This window comes from Motacilla alba, chromosome 3, assembly GCF_015832195.1.
Source record: "Motacilla alba alba isolate MOTALB_02 chromosome 3, Motacilla_alba_V1.0_pri, whole genome shotgun sequence".
Taxonomy (NCBI): Eukaryota; Metazoa; Chordata; class Aves; order Passeriformes; family Motacillidae; genus Motacilla; species Motacilla alba.
Genome location: NC_052018.1, coordinates 30,117,562 through 30,139,010, shown reverse-complemented (window position 1 = coordinate 30,139,010; position 21,449 = coordinate 30,117,562). Strand labels below are relative to the sequence as shown.

Sequence of the window (21,449 nt, the reverse complement as noted above, 5' to 3'; positions counted from 1 at the left end):
TGGACAACTGAAAGGAAGAGAAAAGCATTATATCAGTTTAACAAAAGCAGATCTAAAGTACAGGCAGACTCCAACTTCCCCAGAGTGGCAGCACACAAAAGTTAATTGTATCTCAAGTCTCTGTCCAATAACTTAACATCCAGACTGATTCTTTCTTAAAGTGAAATCAAGAAGTATGAATCTCAGAGTAGCAATACCAGAACAATGACAAATTTTCTGGATGACAATGACTGAAAATTGCGCCTGCCACTTGTTATAGGATTACTGGAAGTCTACTGTTATACCCAGCATCATAGCAGCACAGTGCACCTCTGCAAAAAAAAAAAAAATAGATACTCTGATTATAATATCTGGCAAACAAGCATCTGAATTAGCAAAAGCCCATCACAGTCACCACTTCTGGCTAAGCCCAAAACTCTAAGTTCAACCAAAAGTACTGAAGACACGGGAAATAAACCATTAAATTGTCTTAAAGTGATCCTTCCAGTAGTGCTGGTTCCCAGCATGCAATCCGATTGCTGCCTATAAATTGTGGTAGACAACTCAATATCAAGGGCTACTACCTTTCAGGTGCTTCAAATAAATTAAACTATAGGAAAAAAAATGTTTTCAGAAGATTAGTATCATTAGTTACCCTGCTCTCATGATGGATGACCATCCTGATAGACATCGGTGACAAGTGGTGTCCATCAGGTGCCTGTATTGGGACCAGTGTTACTTAATATCTTCATTAATGACAGAAACAAAGGGATCGAGTGCACCCTCAGCACATTTACAGATGACACCAAGCTGAATGGTGTGGTTGACACACCTGAAGGACACGATGGCATCCAGAGGGACCTGGACAAGCTCGAGAATTGGGCCTGTGGCAATCTCATGTGGTTCAACGAGACCAAGTGCAAGGTGCTGCACCTGGGTCACGGCAATCCCTGGTACCAATCCAGCCTGGGGAAGGAACAGATCTAGGGCAGATCTGCTGAGAAGGACTTGGGCTTGCTGGTGGAGGAGAGGCTAGACCTGACCCAGAAAGCCAATTCTATCCTGGGCTGCATCCAAAGCAGCGTGGCCAGCAGGGCCAGGGAGGTGATCCTGCCCCTCTCCTCTTCTCTGGTGAGACCCCCACCTGCACTGCTGCCTCCAGCTCTGGGGTCCCCAGCACAGGAAGGACCTGTTGGAGCAGGTCTAGAGGAGGGCCACCAAGTAAATTGGAGGGATGGAGCACCTCTCCTATGTGGAAGGACTATGAGAAGAAATGGGACTGTTCAGCCTCACCTTCCAGTACCTAAAGGGAGCCTACAAGGAAACTGGAGAGGGACTTATAAGAGCATGCAGTGACAGGACAAGGGGGAATGGCTTCAAACTGAAAGAGGGCAGGTTTAGATGAGATAATAGTAAGAAATTCTTTGCTTTGAGGGTGGTGAGGGATTAGAATAGGTTGCCCAGAGAAGTTTTGGATGCCCCATCCCTGGAAGTATTCACAGCCAAGTTGAAGGGGGCCTTCGAACAGCCTGTTCCAGTGGAAGGTGTTCCTGCCCATGGCAGAGGGCTTAGAACTTGATGGTCTTTAAGGTGCCTTACAACCCATTTTATGTTTCTATGATTCTCTGATTCCAAGATATATGAGTGATCATAGCATCACTACCATATTCTGACTTCTTGAAATTACAAATTCAAAATTAATAGACACATGTTGGTACAGGAGCAAAATACCACTGATAAACCAGGTAGCTGATGTCAAGTTTTGTTTCTACAAAAGTGATTATTATTCTGTAATTTGAGGAAGAAATACAAAATTGTCAGTCCCAAGCTACAACATACTACAGATTTGAAATACCCATCTCCTTCCTCCTTTTTTTAGTACAACCCCAAGTTGTTCTACGTTCCTCAACCTTCTTTTCCAACTTAACTTGTGTCTCTCTGCCTCTCCTTCATCTTCTTGTGGTCAGCAGCACTCCATGAACAGTAGCATTTGCTTGTGTAGCTGTGAAGTCACGATTGCATCTATTTCAGTCTGAGATTTCATTGTGCATGCCTAATAAAGCACAGTGAGGCAGACATCTGTTTCATATTGAAGTCCCCATCCTATAATCCTTAAGGTCATTCAAAACAACCAAAACTAAAGTTTAGTCTAAGACTGTGTCCTGCTGTCACCCCTCCCAAATACAGCACTGATACACTGCTTTGCTTCTTCCATATCCATCTTCTGCCTGCCAAGATACAAGATAACACTACTGCTTATCTCTTTCTCATCACTTTGGAAAACTCATTACTTTCTCCAACATCTAAAAAAGAAAGAGCTAAACCAGTCCAGGAGAGCCAAGGCTTAGTTATGTGTTAATCACAGTATTAATGTGTGGCAATCTTTAATTGTGAAAATAAGATTCATAGTGTAGCCAAATGGGAGTTTCTACACTGGAGGGGAAAAGGCAATAAAGAGCTGGAAATGCTCCTCCTCCCCTTTCCATCTCTTTCAGAGGATGGATCACACAGTGCAGGATCAAGCAGAGACTTCTATGTTACCTCTAAAGGATTTACAAGCTCTCTCCACTCCTTTTCCATTGTACCACAGGGGAGAATACAGAGAGGAACAGCCAGACGTTCCAGGTGGTGGGATCAGTGCTAGAAGTGGCCAACAAGGCCCATGATACCAAAGCACGAATGAAACAAGACTGCATTAAAGCATGCTTCCTCATCCCAAATGAAACTATGCAGCCTATGAGATTATGCACCTATGTGGTTTATCTTAAAAACTGGAGCAAAGTTTTCTAGTGTAACTCCTATATATGATAGGCATATGCACAGCCATGCACACACCAGGAAGACCTCCACTCACTGCCTGGGGATCAAAGAGTCATCCCCTACACACCAGAGTGTGGTACTGGGGGAAAAACTTCACAAAAATGCCAAGGAGTTTTGTCAGCCAAGAGCAGTTGCTGATTTAGCTAAGTAGGGACCTTTACACATTCTGATTAAGGTTTCTACTGTACAGTGAACTCTCTGGCCCCCATGATTTACCCTTCTCCTCACCTGCTGAGGCTTTAGATGTACTTGCCTCAAATGTCAAAATCCTTTACTCCTTTTTGTTTCCATTTAATCAGTTCTTTTTAACTCCGTTCTTCACCTACCCAAAAAAGCAGAGATGCCACCTTTAATTAAAGACAAAAACACACAAACACACACCGTTCCCTCGGGCACTGAGCCTGCACAGATTAATATGTACATGCACATAACCTCCAATATGTCAGGCTGGAGATGACAAGGCTGGACAGACGCAGGGGACATGGCACCCTGCCTATAAACCCTGAGACTAACAAAACAGACCTACTTGTGCTTTTTAAATCTCATCTCACTCCTCTCTGCTTACTCTGTTAGGAAGGCAATCTCCTGGTTCAAGGCATTTCTATAAACTCCACCATACAGCTCCTGTGGTAGCAGGAGCTTTCCTAAACAGAGGGGGGCATTCTTCTTATGAGTAAAAAGATTAAAGCAAATTCTTCTTCTTCTTCTTCTTTTTCTTCTTCTTCTTCTTATTTCCTAAACAGAGGGGGCATTCTTCTTATGAGTAAAAAGATTAAAGCAAATTCCAAATACTCAAAGCCAATTCTGGAGCATCAAAAAAGATCCAAAATTCTGAGACTGAATTAACAAAGCAAATTGCTTTGAAAAATAATAATGTGGATTACTACCATCAGGTTAGGAATTCTAAGATGTGGTTGAGCTTTTATTTCCAAGTCCTCTGCTACAAACAAGGAGACCTGACCAACCTTTTTTTTTTTTTTTAAATCAGACCAGATCTTTTATGTGAATCTATCTTTTAGTGAGAAGGTATGGGGCAGCCAAAGAGTAGTCAGATAATACTATGAAATTATTATTTTCTGGAAATGTTGAATTCAAATTAACTGAGTTGTGCACCTCCTTCTTCAGTCAAACTACCCTGTGTTTCCGGACACTCTTGCTGTACAACCTGAGCCTGCTGAGATCTGTGAAAGCAGCTCTGCCAAGCCTCAAGTGTCTGAACCTAATGACTCAGACCCTTCTCTTCACAGTCTTGAGGCTGGCTAACACTCTGAGGATTTCTAAACCTTTGTGTTTTATACTTGCCTTCTAATTTATTTATTATCACACTGAAAATAAATGTTCACCTCCTTCTGATTTGTGCGGTTAACCATCTCCAGTTCAAGCCCAAAGGGAAACAGACACATAAATAAGCAGGTCCCAGGTCTTCTACCAGAGGATCCATCACTTTGCATTACCCAATTCTCAGTGTGAAGAAGTGCTATTTTACGCTTGTTCTGTACTAGACACATAGTCAGCTGCAGCACTCACAGTCTACTTCCAGACTCCCATCCCAGCTAATTCCAGCCTTCCCCTAACATCTTGCTCCTGTCATATATTCCTCCATTTCTGATCCCCACAGCACTGCCTGTAATGCCCTCTGAGTACAACTTCTTGTGCCTTAAGGGACGGGTACTTTCTTATAGTTTCCCACTTACTTGTGTCCTTTCCCCTTTCCTGCTGTCCCTCACAATGCCATGACTGCACTCTCATCCTCTCTCTTCATTTCTTTTCTCCCATAGCAACTAAGTCAACCATAGCTTTTCTAGTGAATAGCCTTGCCAGCACAATGCAAAACGCTGACTATTTTGCAAACTTTTCTCATTAATCTGGTGGTTACCTTCTGAGGGCATTTTAAACACCTTAGCTAACATGAAGCTTATGTTTAATGCAATAAAATAAAATAAAGATGTTATCAAAGAATCTCAGTTTCACTGATGACAGCTTAATGATAATTCACATTCAAAAGGTACTGCTTCTCATGTCGAAGGAAATATGCTCTAACCTCAACAGCCGTAATACTATTTGAGAAATGAAAGATCCCCGAAGGAAAGATAGTGATCTCAAAAATTATGCAAGAGGGATCTGAAGAAAGTGGCACACTGCTGTACAGGTCTGAAAATCCAGTCAGAATAATTGACTGAGCTGAAACCTTTGCCACTGCTGTCTGTGTCCAGCAATGAAACATGAAGGGTCTGGGAACCACTTCCACTTGAGGAAATGCCCAGGATGGGTTCAAGGGAGCTCCCTGTTGGTCAGCTCCAGAATCCAACGCCTGTTTCCAGGCTCCCTCCACTCCCTGCTGCCCACAGCTAAAAAACCTGCTTTACAGTAGGAACCAGCTTCCTACCCAGTCCTCACTCCTGAAGTCAAGGAGTAGTACCATTGGACATCTCAAATAACAGCTGTGTTTAGACAACCAAATCCCCTCCTGGGAAACAACAGCACAGCTTCAGTGCTGTCACCACGCCCCCAGGGACAGTGCAGACATACCCTCTGCCATGACTGGACAGTGCTTTGTATCTCTGGACAGACTGCAGTTTGTCCTCTCAGCAACTTTTCATGAACTGAGCATGACATTTGCACTGACCAACACTGCATTTTGCTTACAATTTTCCAGGAAGCTCACCTTAAACTTAAACAGAAATGCAATTTATTATGTTAAGAATGGCTCCTTAACTCAGCTTGATTTGGCTAAGATTTTATTTTATTGAGAATATTATTATAATGCCTGGAATGAGGAAAAAGAAAAACTGCCCATGTTCCTAAAATATAACAGATTGAACTCTGATGGCCTAGATACACTGTATGTAATAAGTCAGAAATAGATGTAATATATATCCATGTAACCACCATGATTTAAACATCTGGAAGGTAAGTAAAGTTGAAAGCCTTAATGAAAAATACAGTATGAGATAAAGAATCGTATATTATAACTTTATAAACTGTTATGAATTCAGCTGGGAAGAACCATATTACTATAGGGCATGATTTGAACTGTCTTCTAGAGAACAAACTCTAGTAGTACTTTTCAGGCTTGCAACATAAAACAAAACAGATTTTGAGAACTAATAAAAATAGGATGCTGACAGCCCTGGCATGCAGCTCTCCTAAGGATATTTTGCTACCAAATAAGAAAGACTTTACTTCACAGTATAAAAAAACTTGCAGACTGCTAGATTCTGACAAACTATGGAACTCCACTGGGTTTGTGTGGCAAGGTTTTGGTAGCTGGGATCTACAGAGTAACTCCTGTGAGAAGCTGCTCCAAGTCTTCCTCCTTGTCCATCAGAGCCAATGCCAGCTGTCTTCCAAGATGGACCCATCACTCGCCAAGGCCAAGCCTGTCAGTGTCAGTGCTGCTGGGATAATCATGGAATCACAAAGTCATTAAGGTCGGACAAGACCTCCAAGATCACTGAGTCCAACCTTACACCAAATGTCACCATGTCAATTAAACCCTAGCACTAAGTGCCACATCCAGTCCTTTCTTATACACTTCCAGGGACAACGACTCAACCACTTCCCTGGGCAGCTCACTCCAGTGCTTAACCACCCCGTCCATGAAGAAATTCTTCCTGATGTCCAGCCTGAACCTCCTGTGGTACAGCCTGACACCATCTCCTCCTGTCACTGATTGCCCGGGAGGAGAGCCCAACCCCCACCTGGCTGCAAACTCCTTTCAGGCAGTTTTCGAGAGGGATAAGCCTCCTTTCTTCCAGGCTGAACACTCCAGGTCCTTCAGCTGCTCCTCATAGGACTTGTGAGCCTTCACCAGCTCTGTTGCCCTTCTCTGGTGCTCCAGCATCTCAATGTCCTTCTTGTAGTGAGTGGCCCAGAACTGGACACAGCTCTCAAGGTGTGGCCTCACCAGCGCCAAGTACAGGGATACAATCACTGCCTGGTCCTGCTGGCCACACTATTGCTGATACAGGCCAGGATGCCAGTGCCACCTGGGCACACACTGCTCATGTTCAGCCACTGTCACCCAGCAGCTCCAGGTCCTTTCACCTGGGTTACTTTTCAGCCATTCTGTCCCCAGCCTGTAGCACAGCCTGGGATTGTTGTGACCAAGAGCAGGACCCAGCTCCTGGCCTCATGTTGAGCCTCGTACAGTAGGCTCTGGCCCATCGATCCAGCCTGTCCAGATCCTTCCTGCCCTCCAGCAGATCAGCACAGCCACCCAACTTGGCATTGGCTGTGAACTTACGAAGGGTGCACTCAATCTCCTCATCCAGATAAAGACATTAGACAGGACTGGCCTCAATACCAAGTCCTGGAGAACACCACTAGTGACCAGCCATCAGCTGGATGTGACTCCATTCACCACAACTCTCTGAGCCCAGCCATCCTGCCAGTTTTAACCCAGATAAGAGGTCACCTGTCTAAGCCATGGGCTGACATTTTCTCCAGAGGAAGTCAGTGTCAATGGCTTTACTGAAGTCCAGGTAGACTACATCTACAGTCTTTCCTTCATCCACTAGGCAGGTCATCTGGTCACTAAAGGAGACCAGGTTGGTCATGCAGGACCTGTCTTTCCTAAACCCAGGCTGGCGGGGCCTGATCCCCTGGTTGTCCTAGACACACTGCATGATGGCACTCAAGATGATCTGTTCCACACCAGAGCAGGGGAAGACTATAAGGACTTCTCCCCTGAAAAAGAAGGAATGGCAGAGACAACATGTCATAAACTGACTGTAGCCCCCATTTCCCATCCCTATGCTGCTCTGAGGGAGAAAATCAGGAGTGAAGTTGAGCCCAGTAAGAAGGGAAGGGTGGGGGAGGGTGTTTTAAGATTTGGTTTTATTTATCATTATCCTGCTTTGATTCTTACTGGCAGTAAGTTAAATTAATTTCGCCAAGCTGAGTCTGTTTTGCGTGCGACAGTAACTGCTCAGTGATCTCCCTTGCTCTTACCTGGGACCATGAGCCTTTCAGTATGTTTTCTCACCCCTGCCCAGCTGAGGAAGGGAGCAACAGAGCAGCTTTGGTAGCCACCCAGCATCCAGCCACAGTGAACCCAGCAGAGCACACAGCAATAAAAGCTCTCCTGTACTCTCTGTCGCCTCAACTTTAGCCTGGAGGAAAATGTACTTTTCCTTTTCCTTCAGGGAAAACACTTTTAATTTTCTTGTTCATTCAGTTCTTGGCCTCTGACAAAGGAGTCAAAAATGTGGCAGTTGCCAAAGTCACTTATTGATTTTCTTGGTTTATTTATGAATTCCAGACATGCAAGTGCCTGTCTTCAAATTTTAACACCTGGTATTTCACACCATTAAGTAAATTGCCAGGAGGACTACTTCCTTTCCATCCCTGCAACTTCCACATAACTAGTGAGCTGCCCTCACAGAAAGTTCATCAAACTTTGGCTTTCATAGAAAGCTTTCAAATTTAGGTCTTCACTAGAGCTGTATGTGAAAGTTACCTACCTTTTCTACTTTAAATAAGCCTTTCTTCTGTGGTCTTAGTCTACCAGTACATGGGAAGGAAAGCTTTGTATTAAAATGAAAAGTAATAGGAAGCAAAGGGAGAAGTAAAAAGGTACAGTATGAGATCAACATGAAGTTTCAAGGCTAATCCCAGTACAATACATTGCAGTAATCTAAACAGAATGAGACAAAAACCATGAATCACTCTGTCCAGGTCTTGGCTTCAGAGAAATATGGCAACACTTGCAGGCAGAAAAAAACACACAAGCATAAATTTTTCAAGGATAGAGCTGAAAGCACTCCCAAACTACAAACCCTGTAAAAAACTATGAGGGCAAACCCCCTTCCTAACAAGGAGCATTCTCATTGCTGCTTTTCTCCTCAAGACTCTTCCCTCATATTGTTCATGTCATTAATTTTACTTTACATCACCAAAATCTCAGCTTTTTTTCTATAGATCCCATACAGAGCAAAAATCAAGAAAGAAAGACTCAGATCACCTTGGCTGAATGAAAGATAGAGCATTGTCTCAGCAGCCATGTAACTAGAACTCCCCAGCTCCTTTTCTACATGAACTGCTTAAACCTGGTCAGACAGGGACACGCTTAGAACTTGAAACAGGGACACCAGAAAAAAAGGGAGGTTACAAGTGAACAAACCTGTAAATTCCTCCTGAATCCCTGAACTGATAAGTCGACTCTCAAGAACTTGTGTTGATAGTTTTTTATAGTGAGTGGATAATTGTTTGAAAAATACCTTTTTAAGGGATGATGTTTTGCTTTAAGCTAATGAAGAAAGATATAAAAACCCTTTGCAAGATAAATTATGAAGACATTTTGCTTTAAAAAAGTGAGAGCTTTTAAATTTAAAAACTGCAATCAATATAATATCATTTAAAAACACAAAATACAAGAATCATAATATATTAGTGAGGTTCTGTATTCTTAGAATAGATTTCTCATCAAAAAATCAATATCTAATTTTGCTGTGAAATACAAGAAAAATGTACTGTGCATTAATTTCAAAGGAATTTACACACTTTTTACATATACACTAGCAGAATCAATTGATATAATTCTGCAATTTCCACCTTTGAGTAAATACAGTTCCTTTCTGTGAGTATATTGAAAAAGCTTCTTGGAGAAACCAAAGGAAGACAAAATATACTATTAAGACTGCAGGAAGTTAGGGGTATGCAGAACACAAATTTTAAAAATACAGATACACTTCTGAACAGTGATAAATAAAGTGGGGTGCTTTTTTTGTTTGTTTGGGGTTTTTGTTTGGTTGGTTTTGGTTTTGGTTTTTGGGTTTGGTTTTTTTTCAGAAAAGCAGGTAGCCATGCCTTGGTTTCACTTTTCTTAGGTTTACTTTCTATGTAAGGCTTGGGACGTAACTGGACAATTACTGGAAGCATTTGAGTAAAATGTGCTTTGGTCTGCAAAACACAAGATTTACACAGAGGTATCCCATTTCAACAGACTGAAGAACTCCTCGGTTTTACTCCACTTAACAGATGTGCTTCCAGAGAGACTTGTTCAAGGCAGAGAGTCACCACAGTTAATCAAACTCAGCAGAGACACAGGGCAGCAGAAATACAATGTTTTGCTGGTCCATGGCTGCAACAGTATCACTTGTCCTTAAGATATGACTGCAAGCAAAATTGTCCAATTTTCAGCTCTTTAAGAACTTTCACCAATATACTCTGCATGTTTACAGCAATGCTAAGCAACATAATGTTGCAATTAAAGTCCATAAAGCAACTTGTACGTATTTCTGTACAGCCTAGTTCCATATTCTTAGGCACAAGCAAATATACACATATAAAACCTCTTTTAATTCTCATCCATAAAATGCAAACCCATTACCCTGACACTTTGCAGGTAGCATCCCGGGCCAAAATCAATAGAGTTAACCTAGAATGATCTAGAGCCCTCGTAAATTCTGTCCTTTCTTCTAAACTGCCTCAGCTCACGCTCCCTGTGCTCCATCAAACAGCTGCCTTCCCGTTCTATGTCTATGGCTTAAAACATAAGACCAGCAGAACATTAAACTGCACAGCAGAAGTTTGTCGTGCAGTGTCAAACTTTCTGCAATAAATAACAGTAGCAAGGAGACTTACCACTAAGAGTAACTAAAATACTTATAGCTTTTTCACATTATTTTGCTGCTCAAGCTTTCACATTTTCACTGCACATGTACATCTGTGCAGTATCATTTAATCAGTACAAAATTTAATCTCCTGATGTCAAATGTCAAAATGATTCTAAAGTTAATACTACAAATAAGCAAAAGTGTAATGACTTTACTTTGAATATAACTTCATATAAAAGGCTAGTTTAAAATGCAGAGAGTAATGAATATAAATTTAAAAATATTTTGCTTTCTTAGAATTTGCAAGTGCTAAAGAAATTGTGCAAAGAAACAGATGAGAAAGCTCAGACAGCTATTACATGTGGTTTTGCATAGGTCTTAATGCTTTTTCCAAGACCAATGGAATCACTAAAAGAAAACAGTTCCACTAAAAAATCATGGCTCAAAACACAAGTAAACATGTTCAATCATTCAGCTCCCAGACTGGCCTTTTCTTACATAAACTCCTTCATTGTAATTTCTTGCAAAATCCTATTAGTAAACATTTAATCTTTAACATGATTAACAACCACAGATGTAAGCAGTTCACAGTGAAAACTTTGGATTGTTTGTATAGTGTAGGACCATAGATTTTCTAAGTGTCTGGAAAGAGAATGATGTATCAATAGAAGTATTACAAAATCCTACTTTATGGATATGATTTTGAACCCTTTACAGTATATTCAAAGACTTTAAAATTAATATATATTTTACAAAAATGCAGACAAAATTTTCATGAGCAGTGGCTTCAAGGCTTCAAGATTTTTAGTGCTTGCTAAGCTCACAGCCCAAACAAAGTTCAAAAAAAAGTATGATCTTTTATTAGACCTGCTAGCATAAGAGTTAGACAGAGTTTTGGATACATAAATACTTTGATCAATTCAGAGTATGCAGTATTGGTAACCTAGAGAAGCACTTGAGAAGACACTTCACACTTAGGTCGTTCAAGCGTGTGAAGACTTCCATTAGCAATTTTCAGAACAAACAGAGTGCTCTGCTTCTTGCTAAAAGTAGTAGCCTTTTTCCCTGCAATAAAATAGTACTTACACTAAAATAGTGTTGTTGGGCTGTGCTCCATTCATGACCAATGTCCTAATAAATTTCACTTAATGAAGTTCGAAAAGTAACTCTCAATTAAGGATCTTAAAGTAAATAACTGTATTCTGAAGCAAGGCATTTAAACAACCATTCTAGAAATTCACTAGAATTTAATGTTTATCTAAAGCCCAAAGTACACAGAAAATTATTTTCTGGTTACACCTCAGATCCTCAATATCTGAAACAGTTAATTTGCTAAATCCACCACAGTCATCACTAAGAAGTGTAGCTCTATCTGCTGGGCTCATCCCTGATCAAAAACCACCTCTCAGGGCATATACTGATCTTCAGTGACTACAGGAGGCCTTAAAATAGGAAAGACAGACGAAAACATCAGATTTCTAACACTATGTTTTTATTTCAGATACCTGAAAAAACTCCATATACAGACAGGTACATTCCCTTTTCTTCAACAGTATGAACAGTGCTTACCACAGGCAAAGTGTACAAAGTCCTGACACTGAAAATTAGAGACACATAATGTGAAGAAATTCCAAAATTTGTACCTAAATAGGTGTTCTAATTCAATCCAGAACTGTCTGGAAACAGTTACTCATCATGCTGTGTCTCTTCATGCCTCTGAAGTGGCAACTGTATGAACAGTTTTGTGTGTCATTATTCTGAAAATTGCAACTAGCTCTTCTTGCATCTGTAACAGTGCCAGAAAATATATTTGGAACATGGCTTTCTTGCTTAAAACTCTCTGGACACAGGTATCCAGGTATCTGACATGCAAAAAATCAAATTTTGAAGATGATTACTTCAGTTCTAAGTATAAAGAACTACAATGCTATCTTATGAATTGTCTTATCTAAGAAAGCATTAAATCAGACTCATAGTTGTATTATTTTCTGCTGCTTGCTGTCAATATCAAAAGTAAGTCTGACTAAAATTTACTGTCTAGATTCCCAAACTAAGCTACACTATAAACATTGCATAATGTTTTACCACATCTATGAAGTGTAAGATAAGAGATTAAACCACCATAATTCTTGACAGATGTAGATACCTGATAAGGTATCTGCATCCTTACAGATCTAATACCTGGATTTGACTGAGGCAAATCATACAGAGGTGCAAATCTGGTGAGCTCTAAATCATTTCAGTAATTGTAAATTTATGCAAGTATTTTCAAAAAGCAGAATGAAACTACTCACTCTGTGTTTGTAACTGATGACATAAGATTTTTTTACATGTTTTATTATTGCTGGGAACTGAATTCAGACTACAGGCACGCAAGCTTTTTCCCCTAAAACATAACTGCATGCTAAAATCTATTAATTAAAACTGATAGGCCCAGGGGAGTAGACAAATGCAGTAGCCACCAGTGGGTAGAGCGAAGGAAAAGGTAAACTGAGCTAGAAATTATAATTGGCTCTAACCACTAGCAACCCAAAACAGAATTTCAGTTTTGTCATTTTCCACCTTCAACAATGCCTGCATTTCATCAAGCTTGAATACAAGGGCAGCAGTATTTTTAAACAGCCTTTTCTTAAGGCATTTATCTCAAGTCTTAAAATGCTTAGTAACCGCTTGATGAAGGAAGCACACTACATCTTTGTTAGATGCTTTCCTACCCAAGGACGCAAAAAATTCTTTGTATGAGTCTTCAAAAATAAAAGGGTATTGACAAGACTAAGAATTTCAAATCTCTCTTAATGTTGTTCTCCCTCTGCTCCCTCTCCCTCTGCTATCTTACAGAAAATAAACATCAGGATAGTACCCTCCCCCTCTAAGATGAAGCCTCTTCTACATAATTCCTTTTAAGATAAGGTTTGTAACAACTCTATACTTGAGAAGCTCCTGCCCAGAGATCATGGGTTTTCACACAGTCTTTGTCTTCACCCTTCTGCAGGGCACAGATAATGCCCTGAATTTGAAGAATGACAGACTTCTTAGTTAGAAAGTATTACTGCAATGTCAGACAAAGCTGGCAATGAAGCTCCGGCAGAATCTTGCATGAAGTGGAGAATCATGTGGGAAGACGCATGCGCAGAAATAATGCCATGTGCATTCCAATAAAACCACTGAAACTGGGGCCAGAAAAGAGCTCTGGACAACAGTTTGCACCTTAGACGTTCTGAAAGCTCAACATTTGCCAATCTGAAGCCTGCGTCTAAAAGATGGTAGGAATGTTTATTACTGTCTGTCATCCCCTATCAGCTCCCATTCTTCTGTAGCTTTTAAGAAATGCCCATCTATCTGCTATTGTCTGCTGACAGTCTCCTGCTCCTCCTCAGCAGGGAGACGGCTGCCCAGTAGATCAGTCAATGACTGCCTCATAATTGCCTTGCTGGTGACTGTGTTCAATTCTGGATATGTTTCGAATCCTCAGTCTCCTTAGAAAACTCAGTCCACCCTCCAGTGAAAAAAATCACTAACAATTCTCTGAAATACCCTGAAAGGCATGAAAATACTCCTTGCAATTCTGAGGTCACCACAAGTTGTCTGCTTTATCAAAACACATCTATGACCATGCCTGCCCTCTCAGACTGATGAAAACCTGAATCTTCAAATGTTGTTAAATTCCTTCTGATGCTTCCATTGGCCAAAAGGCCACAACAGTTTCTGCACTGTTGAAATTCTCTCTAGTCCTCTCTGAGCAAAGACCTTGGGCAGTAAAGAGGAAGGGGTGAGGAGCACTGACCAAGGCAATCCTTTCTCTGAATGATGTGAGAACATGTTTAGATAATGGTGTCTCTTGTAAGCCTGAAAACCTCCATCGTAAGTCTTGCACAAGGAGAAAAATCCGAGGGGGCCAATCAGCTGGAAAGAGGCTCTGCAGAGAAGCAACTGAGAATTCCTGGTCAACACCAAACTACACATGAGCCAGCCACACACGCTTGCAGCAAAGAAGGCCAATGCCATCCTGGGCTGCACTGGAAAAGCATCACCAGCAGACTGAAAGTGATGATCTCTGCTTTCTGCCACGTCTGGATGATAAATCTACTTCTGAGCTCCTCAATATAAGAATGACATGCTGGAGCCAGTGCAGCAAGGAGCCATAAATACAGACAAGGGATGGGAGCACATCATGTGAGGAAAGGCTGAGAGAGGGGGGCTGTCCAGCCTTGAGGAAAGAAGACCCAGAAGGATTTTTACTCGTGTAAATGCCCAGTGGGGAGGACAAAAAGCAGACAGAGCCAAACTCTTCCCAGACTTGCCCAGTGACTGGACTAGAAGCAATGGACACAAACTGAAACATGGGAAGTTCCATCTGAATTATTACTGTGAAGGTAGCTGAACACTGGAAAAGACTGTCCATAGAGATTGTGGAGTCTCCATCCTTGGAGATACTCCAAAGCCACCTGCACTTGGTCCTGGGCTACCTGCTGCAGGTGGGCCTGCTCTCAGTAGGGGGCTGTACCAGACAGTCTCCAGAAGTAAAATCGTTTCATCATGGATTTGTACACTCAAGTGTCATGATCAGAGTTTATACTGCCAGGAAGAGGTGCAAGTCTTTCTGGGTGATTCGAGGAGCTAAAAATACCCATGCACACAGTAAGCAACCTGCACTCTGCTCCCTACACCCCCATAGGGTCTGAAACATGGTGGTTCCAAACTGCTTTAAGTACAAAGGAAGAAATAAAGGCTGTCAAGCAGAAGCCTCCATTCCTCCTGCTCCGCTGCAGAGAAAGTGAGATTCATGCAGCCATGGAAAGAATAAATAAGAGCAAGGCTGAATCAGAGGAGAGAGTCTTGGTATTGTTTATCTATTTCATCCTTTAATTCCTTGGTGCCAAATGCACAACCAGTTCCCAGAACTCTCAATTCCTCCATTGTTTCTCAGTGGAATTAAAGATAGGCTTTCGACCTTTCAATCTAAAGATAAGATAAAGCCAGACTTATTCAAGATGGCCCCTTCACTCTCACTTTTATTTCTGGAAAGTGGCCCAGTTTCAACAGAAAGGAGGAAGAATGATCCTACCTCTTCCTACCCTGTTGCTTATGGAAGGGCAATCATTAGCAGGAACTTACAGCATACAGGCTAAGAAGGTCTTGGAACCATACTTCCTCCTGTTGCCCGTAGGTGCTATACAAAATGAGGATGGCAGCCCCTTTGAGCAGTATTCAATGTTTTCTGACTATGTGAGGTGTGGTCCAAGTGCTAGAAAGGGAGAAGAAAAGACAGTGTCTCCAGAAAACTGGTTGAGAGCACAAGCCTCGCAGTCATTGGTTAATCTTCAGTTACACAGTAGTGAAGGCTGGAAGCTTCCAGGTGCCCCAAGGGAATTATAGAGAAGTTACTTTGCAAACCCTGAAACAGATATTCTCATCGACTGCAAGTGACCAGGATCTGGGAGCCCTGAAAGATGAGCAGCTGCAATATCCCTGTTGATTCTAGAGATATGAGTTTTATTAAAATTATGCTTGTGTACCATACTAGGTGGTCAAAATAGGGTGATAGCATCAATTTTTCCCTAGTTATTAACTGCCATGAAAAATCCTGAGAGAACTTTTAAGGAAGGTTTCAAGTATGTGCTACCCCTCTACTGAAGCCACTCAATCAGAGTTACAAAACTACAAAGCACCTCCTGTGTCTGAGTTAACTTTCCTACTACCACCACTACCTCAGCCAACAATCTCACAGGCTTCTTATGTCCCATCAAAAACTTAGTAAGAGCTTTTATCCCCTCTTAAGTTTGCTCCAGCAAATGAATGCCATGGTAACTAGGAACCACTTCCTAATTACTGGCTGAAATTTGAACAGAACTGTAACTCAGCAAGCTGTGTTCTCAGCTGCCATCGTTTCCACTTAGTACTTGCCTAACCCAATGAGATAAGGCACACAACTACATATAAGCAAACTTCATCTTAAGTACACACATATATATAATTCTGCGATTTCTCTGTGATTGAAGTTTGCTGTACATAACTGTGTTTTTTTCAGTTCAAAGCACCTTATAGTCACAAGCAAAATAGTTGTCTCAGGCTACCTAGTGTTTAAATGTACATTTTAAATCCAAACTATTTTTTCTTTCAATTTTACACACACACACACACTTTTGCAAATGACGGTTTGTTTTGCTCTTCAGTCTCATTGAAAACTTACCCTTTCATGCTTCTTCACAATTTTTTAGTCACATCAGTCACCTGTTGGGCAATATCTGGACTTCAGGCTAGACATCAGCCACTCAACATGAAACTCCTCCCTTCCAGCTACAGGAATATCTACCAAGTAAAACAGGAAAAAATGCCTCCGATGTGAATGAGTCTGCAGAGGAGGCCATTTTACTACTGTTCTATGCAAACATTTATTCATACAAGAACAGCAAAAGCTTGGGTGTCTAAGGCAAAGTGCTATTAAAGAGATAATAAAGACTATAGTCTTCAGAGATATGCACAAAATCTGGCAAAGTCAGTGTGAAACAGGGAAACAAGAGTGGATGAGAGTTGAGCATACCATGGTAAAGCCTCATCTACCCAACGGACTGCTCTCCATGCAGTTTTCAAAGGTGTGGCAAATAGGAAAGTGATGCTCTCCCAGACACAGGAGGAACAAAACACAAAGCTCTGAAGCTCCAAGATAGAGCATCTGCTTCCTACTCCCAGACTGTGAGACTGCACTGAAGAAGTTTCAGTTTCTACTTAGTGCCTGGCAAGCATCAAAGTGTTTATGTGGATTTGAGTCTTCAGTACCATGCAACAGACTGGGACCACAGTTCACTGAACAAACACATGGATATGGGTCTCAGGAATACCTGGTGACACTGTCCCTGTTACAGAAGGAATGCAGAACTTGCCTCTGAATGTGAAGGCAATTTCAAGGCAATCAGTTAATGGCAAAGTGTTCCTCAAGCCAAGGAATACCTGTTCGTAAAACATGCCAAAGAAGGAACCTTCACAAAGGAACCTTCACAAAAGCCCAAACTCCTCAACACATTAGTCCATGGTATTCAACAAGTCATAGGACAGCAAAGTGTTCCTTTCCACAAACACGACCCACAGCAGTGTGAAATCTGATTATCAGATGTGTGAGGGGAAGACAAGGTCCCTGCCGCTGACCAGGCGTGCCTAGAAAAAGAAAGTCACTCTGGCCAGTATAAGATGTACATCTTTATCCTAGGAGGGTGACAAGCTCTGTTAGCCCCACACAGCTGAAGGAAACTCAGCAGACCAACAAACTGACAGATGGGGCAAGTTCCTGGAAAGCAGCGAGCAGGTGGTCTCAAATGGAAGGATGTGTTTGTAATGCTCCAGCACAGGCAGTGGAAGCAGCTCAGTGTCCATAGTCCTGCGCCCTGTAGAGCGCCCTGCTCACAGCTGGCACGCTGCAGTGCGTGCTGATGTCAGCATGAACTGGCAGAGAGGGCTTTCAAGGAGGCTTTTAGCTCAGAGTCAGAAACAGGGATCAGGAATACAGAGAGGTACAAACCTGAAGGAGAGGGACACAGCCTCTTTACTGATGACCCTAACTGCTTCCACTTCTCCTGAAATCCATATAGTCCACTCACACAAGCACTTCAAATTCCCCTGGATACACAATTTTATCACCACTGTGTGAAGAATATAGTAATTTAACCAACATTTTTTCCTACTGTTTTCCGCTATGAGGAGTGCTGGAAAGGAAAATTACAAGTACTGTTTTAGAAACTTTCATTCCTATCAGGACATCCAGAACAGGAGAGAAATGCTGCACCCTTTTTAGCCCTTATGATTCATGAGACAGCACACATCCGGCCTCTGATCAGTCCAGGATTGAAGGTAGCCTAGTTTGCAGCGCTGATTCTCAGCTTCACTTTCAGGGAAAATTACAGATTTGCATGTGGGTGTTACAGATGGAAACATTTCTCCACCAGGTGGTTTTAATGAAAACTGGTGGCAGTTTTGTTGAGACATTTGGATAATCAGAAAATCTTTTTACAAAGATAATAGGAAGGGGTGGTGATGATATCTGACTTTTATAATATAGCTGTGTCATCTGATAGCACCACTGTACATTTGTAACAACTCATTATAAAATTACGGAAGCAAATTCTTGTCAAAATTCCAGTCTTAAAAGAGTTACTCCATGGAAAGGTGTGTTAAACTCTTATCCCAAAAAGAAAGTGCTCAGCGTACCAAAAAGGCAAATTATCTCAGAAAAATCTAGTGGCTCTCTCTAAGAGTTGAATCATAACCCATAAGAAAAATATTTGCTGTGACTTGATTTTTACAAACTAACAATATAGCTAAAGCAAGTATACAGGTTTGTAAGCTTTCCCATGTATTTTCCCTTAATTTCTGGCTCTTTAAATAAAGACAGAAATCCATTTAACATCACAGTTTTTCAGGCCAATGAAGAGTATAGACTGTTACTCTCATTATTTGCAAGAACCTTTGTAGGGAAATAAACTTTAAAATATGAGTATTACAAACCTTTGGAGATAATATAAAGTAATTCCTAGCTGAATTCACAAAGCATCATTTTTGCCCTTTTCTAAAAATTATATTTTAAGTGTCCTAAGTTAATTTAGTGAAACTGCTGAAGATTCCCATAATCTCATAGGAAATGAAATATCAGTCCAGAATTCAGAAACACCAATGCAAAAATGAAAATTAAAAAAAAAGAAAAAGAAAAAAAAAAAGCGGGGAAGTGAAAAAAGGAGGAAAATTTATTCTCTACCCAATGTTAACAAGAATAGGGCTGAGAGAATACCATCTCTACAATCGGAAGTTCATTCTCACCGCAACTGTAAGATTTATAGTATTCCTCTACAAAATCATCACAAAACCAGTAATCTTCTTCACAGAATAAAAGTTAAATATTTGTAGATAAGTAGCTGTGCTGAAGGACAAGAGCAGAAGGATACATATAGTTTAGAGCCTTTGAGCTACTCCTTTATTTAATTTTTTTCTGATGAATAGAAACTGAGGAGGGATCCTTCACTCACGTTTCCCCACTGTGACTAATACAATGCATTCATACAGAACATTTCTCATTGCAATCACCCCACCTCCAAGGGTAGCCACACCCCAAGCACAATGAACTGCAACAGCAAACTGAACTCTTCCTCTTGAACTGAGATCCGAGCATCACAGTCCCGGACAGCTCCCAGCCAGTGCAGCACTGGCAGCTGGGCCTCAGTACCCACCATTGCACCGATCTCTAGTAGCCCCTGTAAAAATTCAGAGTCAAGAAGGAATAGAAAGGGACAGGGACAGCAATGTACTAAAACGCTGTCCCAGCTTCACCACGCTCAGCGTACGGGGCCGAAGTCGGGAGCCTGCGGGGCTTTGGTCCCCAGCCGTGGGGACGCGCTGGCACCTGCATGGCTCAAGTGGGTATTTCCGATGCAGCCTACACAGAAACACCCAGATCACGTCACACCTTCAGCGCATCCCTTCCGAGCACAGGTGCACGCAAGCAGGCGACAGTGAGGTAAGGATACACCTCCTGTGGCACGGAGGGTCTGCGTGGCGTCAGAGGCTCGCACTGTTCCAGTCACCTCTCCCACCACCTCCCGCCCGGAGCGAGCAGGCCTGACGGGCTGTCAGAAGAGGAGGAACCGTGATTCTCCTCCACAGGCCACGACTCCAGTCTGTTTATTCTCATCACTCGCAGTAGGCGATTCAGCAGCGTTACGTTTGAAGCCTCCGACTGACGGAGGAGGCTAAAAAATGCGATCACATGCGAGGTTCGGCAGGGACGAGGGGGTGAGGGAAAAGGTTCAAAAGAGGCTGTGGGGATCTGGTTTCCAAACATGGCACCTACCCACACCCCGCGTTCCCCGCACCCCTCCCCGTGCCGCCGGCAGCGGGATAAACCCACTCCCCCGCCGTCCCGCCACCACGCACGCACGCACGCCCGCCCGCCCGCTGGAATGAGCAGTGCGACTAATTCCGTCTATTTCTTAATTACGAACGCCCTGCTACCCCACAGCGCGGTGCTGCCCGCGCTGGAGCCGGCAGCGGGCGGGCCGGGGCCGGCGGCACGGGCGGGCGGAGCGGGGGCCGGGGGGTGTGCCGGGCGGGGGCAGCCGCCCCAGCCCCGCGGCGGGCGGCAGCGGGGGCCGAGCCAGGCGGGGGCAGCACAGCAGCCGCGGAGGCTCCCGCACGGAGGGAAACCCCACCCAGCGGCCCCTCCTGGCAGAGGCGGGGTTTTGGGGACCCCAAAGGAATCCCACCTCGCCCCTCACCCCCGTGTCGGGGTTTCCGCCCGCCCCGTGCCGCCGGCTCCCTCGGGGCGGGAAGGGCCGCCTTCCCGCTCCGTCCCGCCGTGCCGGGCTCCCCCGGCGGTGCTGCCTCGGGAGGAGCTGCCCGGGGTGGGGGAGGAGGAAGTTACGGGCCGGGAGCGGAGCGGGACCGGGGCTCCGCGGCGCCAGCCCCGCCGAGCAGGGCGAAGCCGGCCGGCTCCGGGCACCGGCCGGCTCCCGCTGAGGCAGCGCCCGCTCCGCCCGCTGGCGATCGGTACATGAATGAGTGCCTGAATGAATGAATGACTAGCGTCTGCTTACTTGAGCATGGCCTCTTCTTTTTCTTCCTCCTCTTTCTGCCGGTCCATCACTGCCATGATGATGTTCCTCTCCTCCTCTGTCAGGTGGCTCAGGTCGGGCAGCTCCTGCATCGGGGGGGGCACCGTGGGCGGGCGAGGGCCGCGGGGCCCCACCGAAGAAGACATTTTCTTGCCGCCTCTCCCTTACACCTTCTACCTTTGCACGGCGAGCCCAGCCAGCCTCTCCTCCGCCCCCTTCACAGGGTAGTCCTCCGAGCAGCGGCAGCCGGCAGCTCTCTGGCAGCAGCGGAGGAGGCGGAGACCCAGCCTTTCATGGTTGCTTGCATCCACCCCGGCCCGGTGCTGCCGCTGCTCGCTCCCTTTGTTTCCGCGGCTTCGGGGAGCTCAGGGGCTGCCGCGCCGCCGCCCGCAGCCCATCCTCCCGGCGGTGGGCGTGCGGGGCGGGGGGTGCGGTGGCGCGGAGGGCTCCGGATCGCCGCCGGCGGGCTGCGTGCGGGAGCGGGGGGGCGGTGCGCGCC

General features: G+C 43.7%; 1 protein-coding gene across 45 annotated transcripts in view; it reads right to left on the bottom strand.

The window, feature by feature from the left end:
- Window positions 1-21,125, bottom strand: part of RIMS1 (regulating synaptic membrane exocytosis 1) — a 301,642-nt gene extending 280,517 nt beyond the window's left edge. For all 45 annotated transcript variants that reach the window (XR_005256425.1, XM_038132937.1, XM_038132940.1 and 42 more), the window contains exon 1: window positions 20,933-21,125. Coding sequence is in view for 44 of the 45 variants with exons in the window: in XM_038132937.1 (XP_037988865.1) it covers window positions 20,933-21,096 (164 nt within the window). In the remaining variant the exon portion in view is untranslated. The remainder of the gene's footprint in view (window positions 1-20,932) is intronic.
- Between the last annotated feature and the right edge of the window lie 324 nt (window positions 21,126-21,449).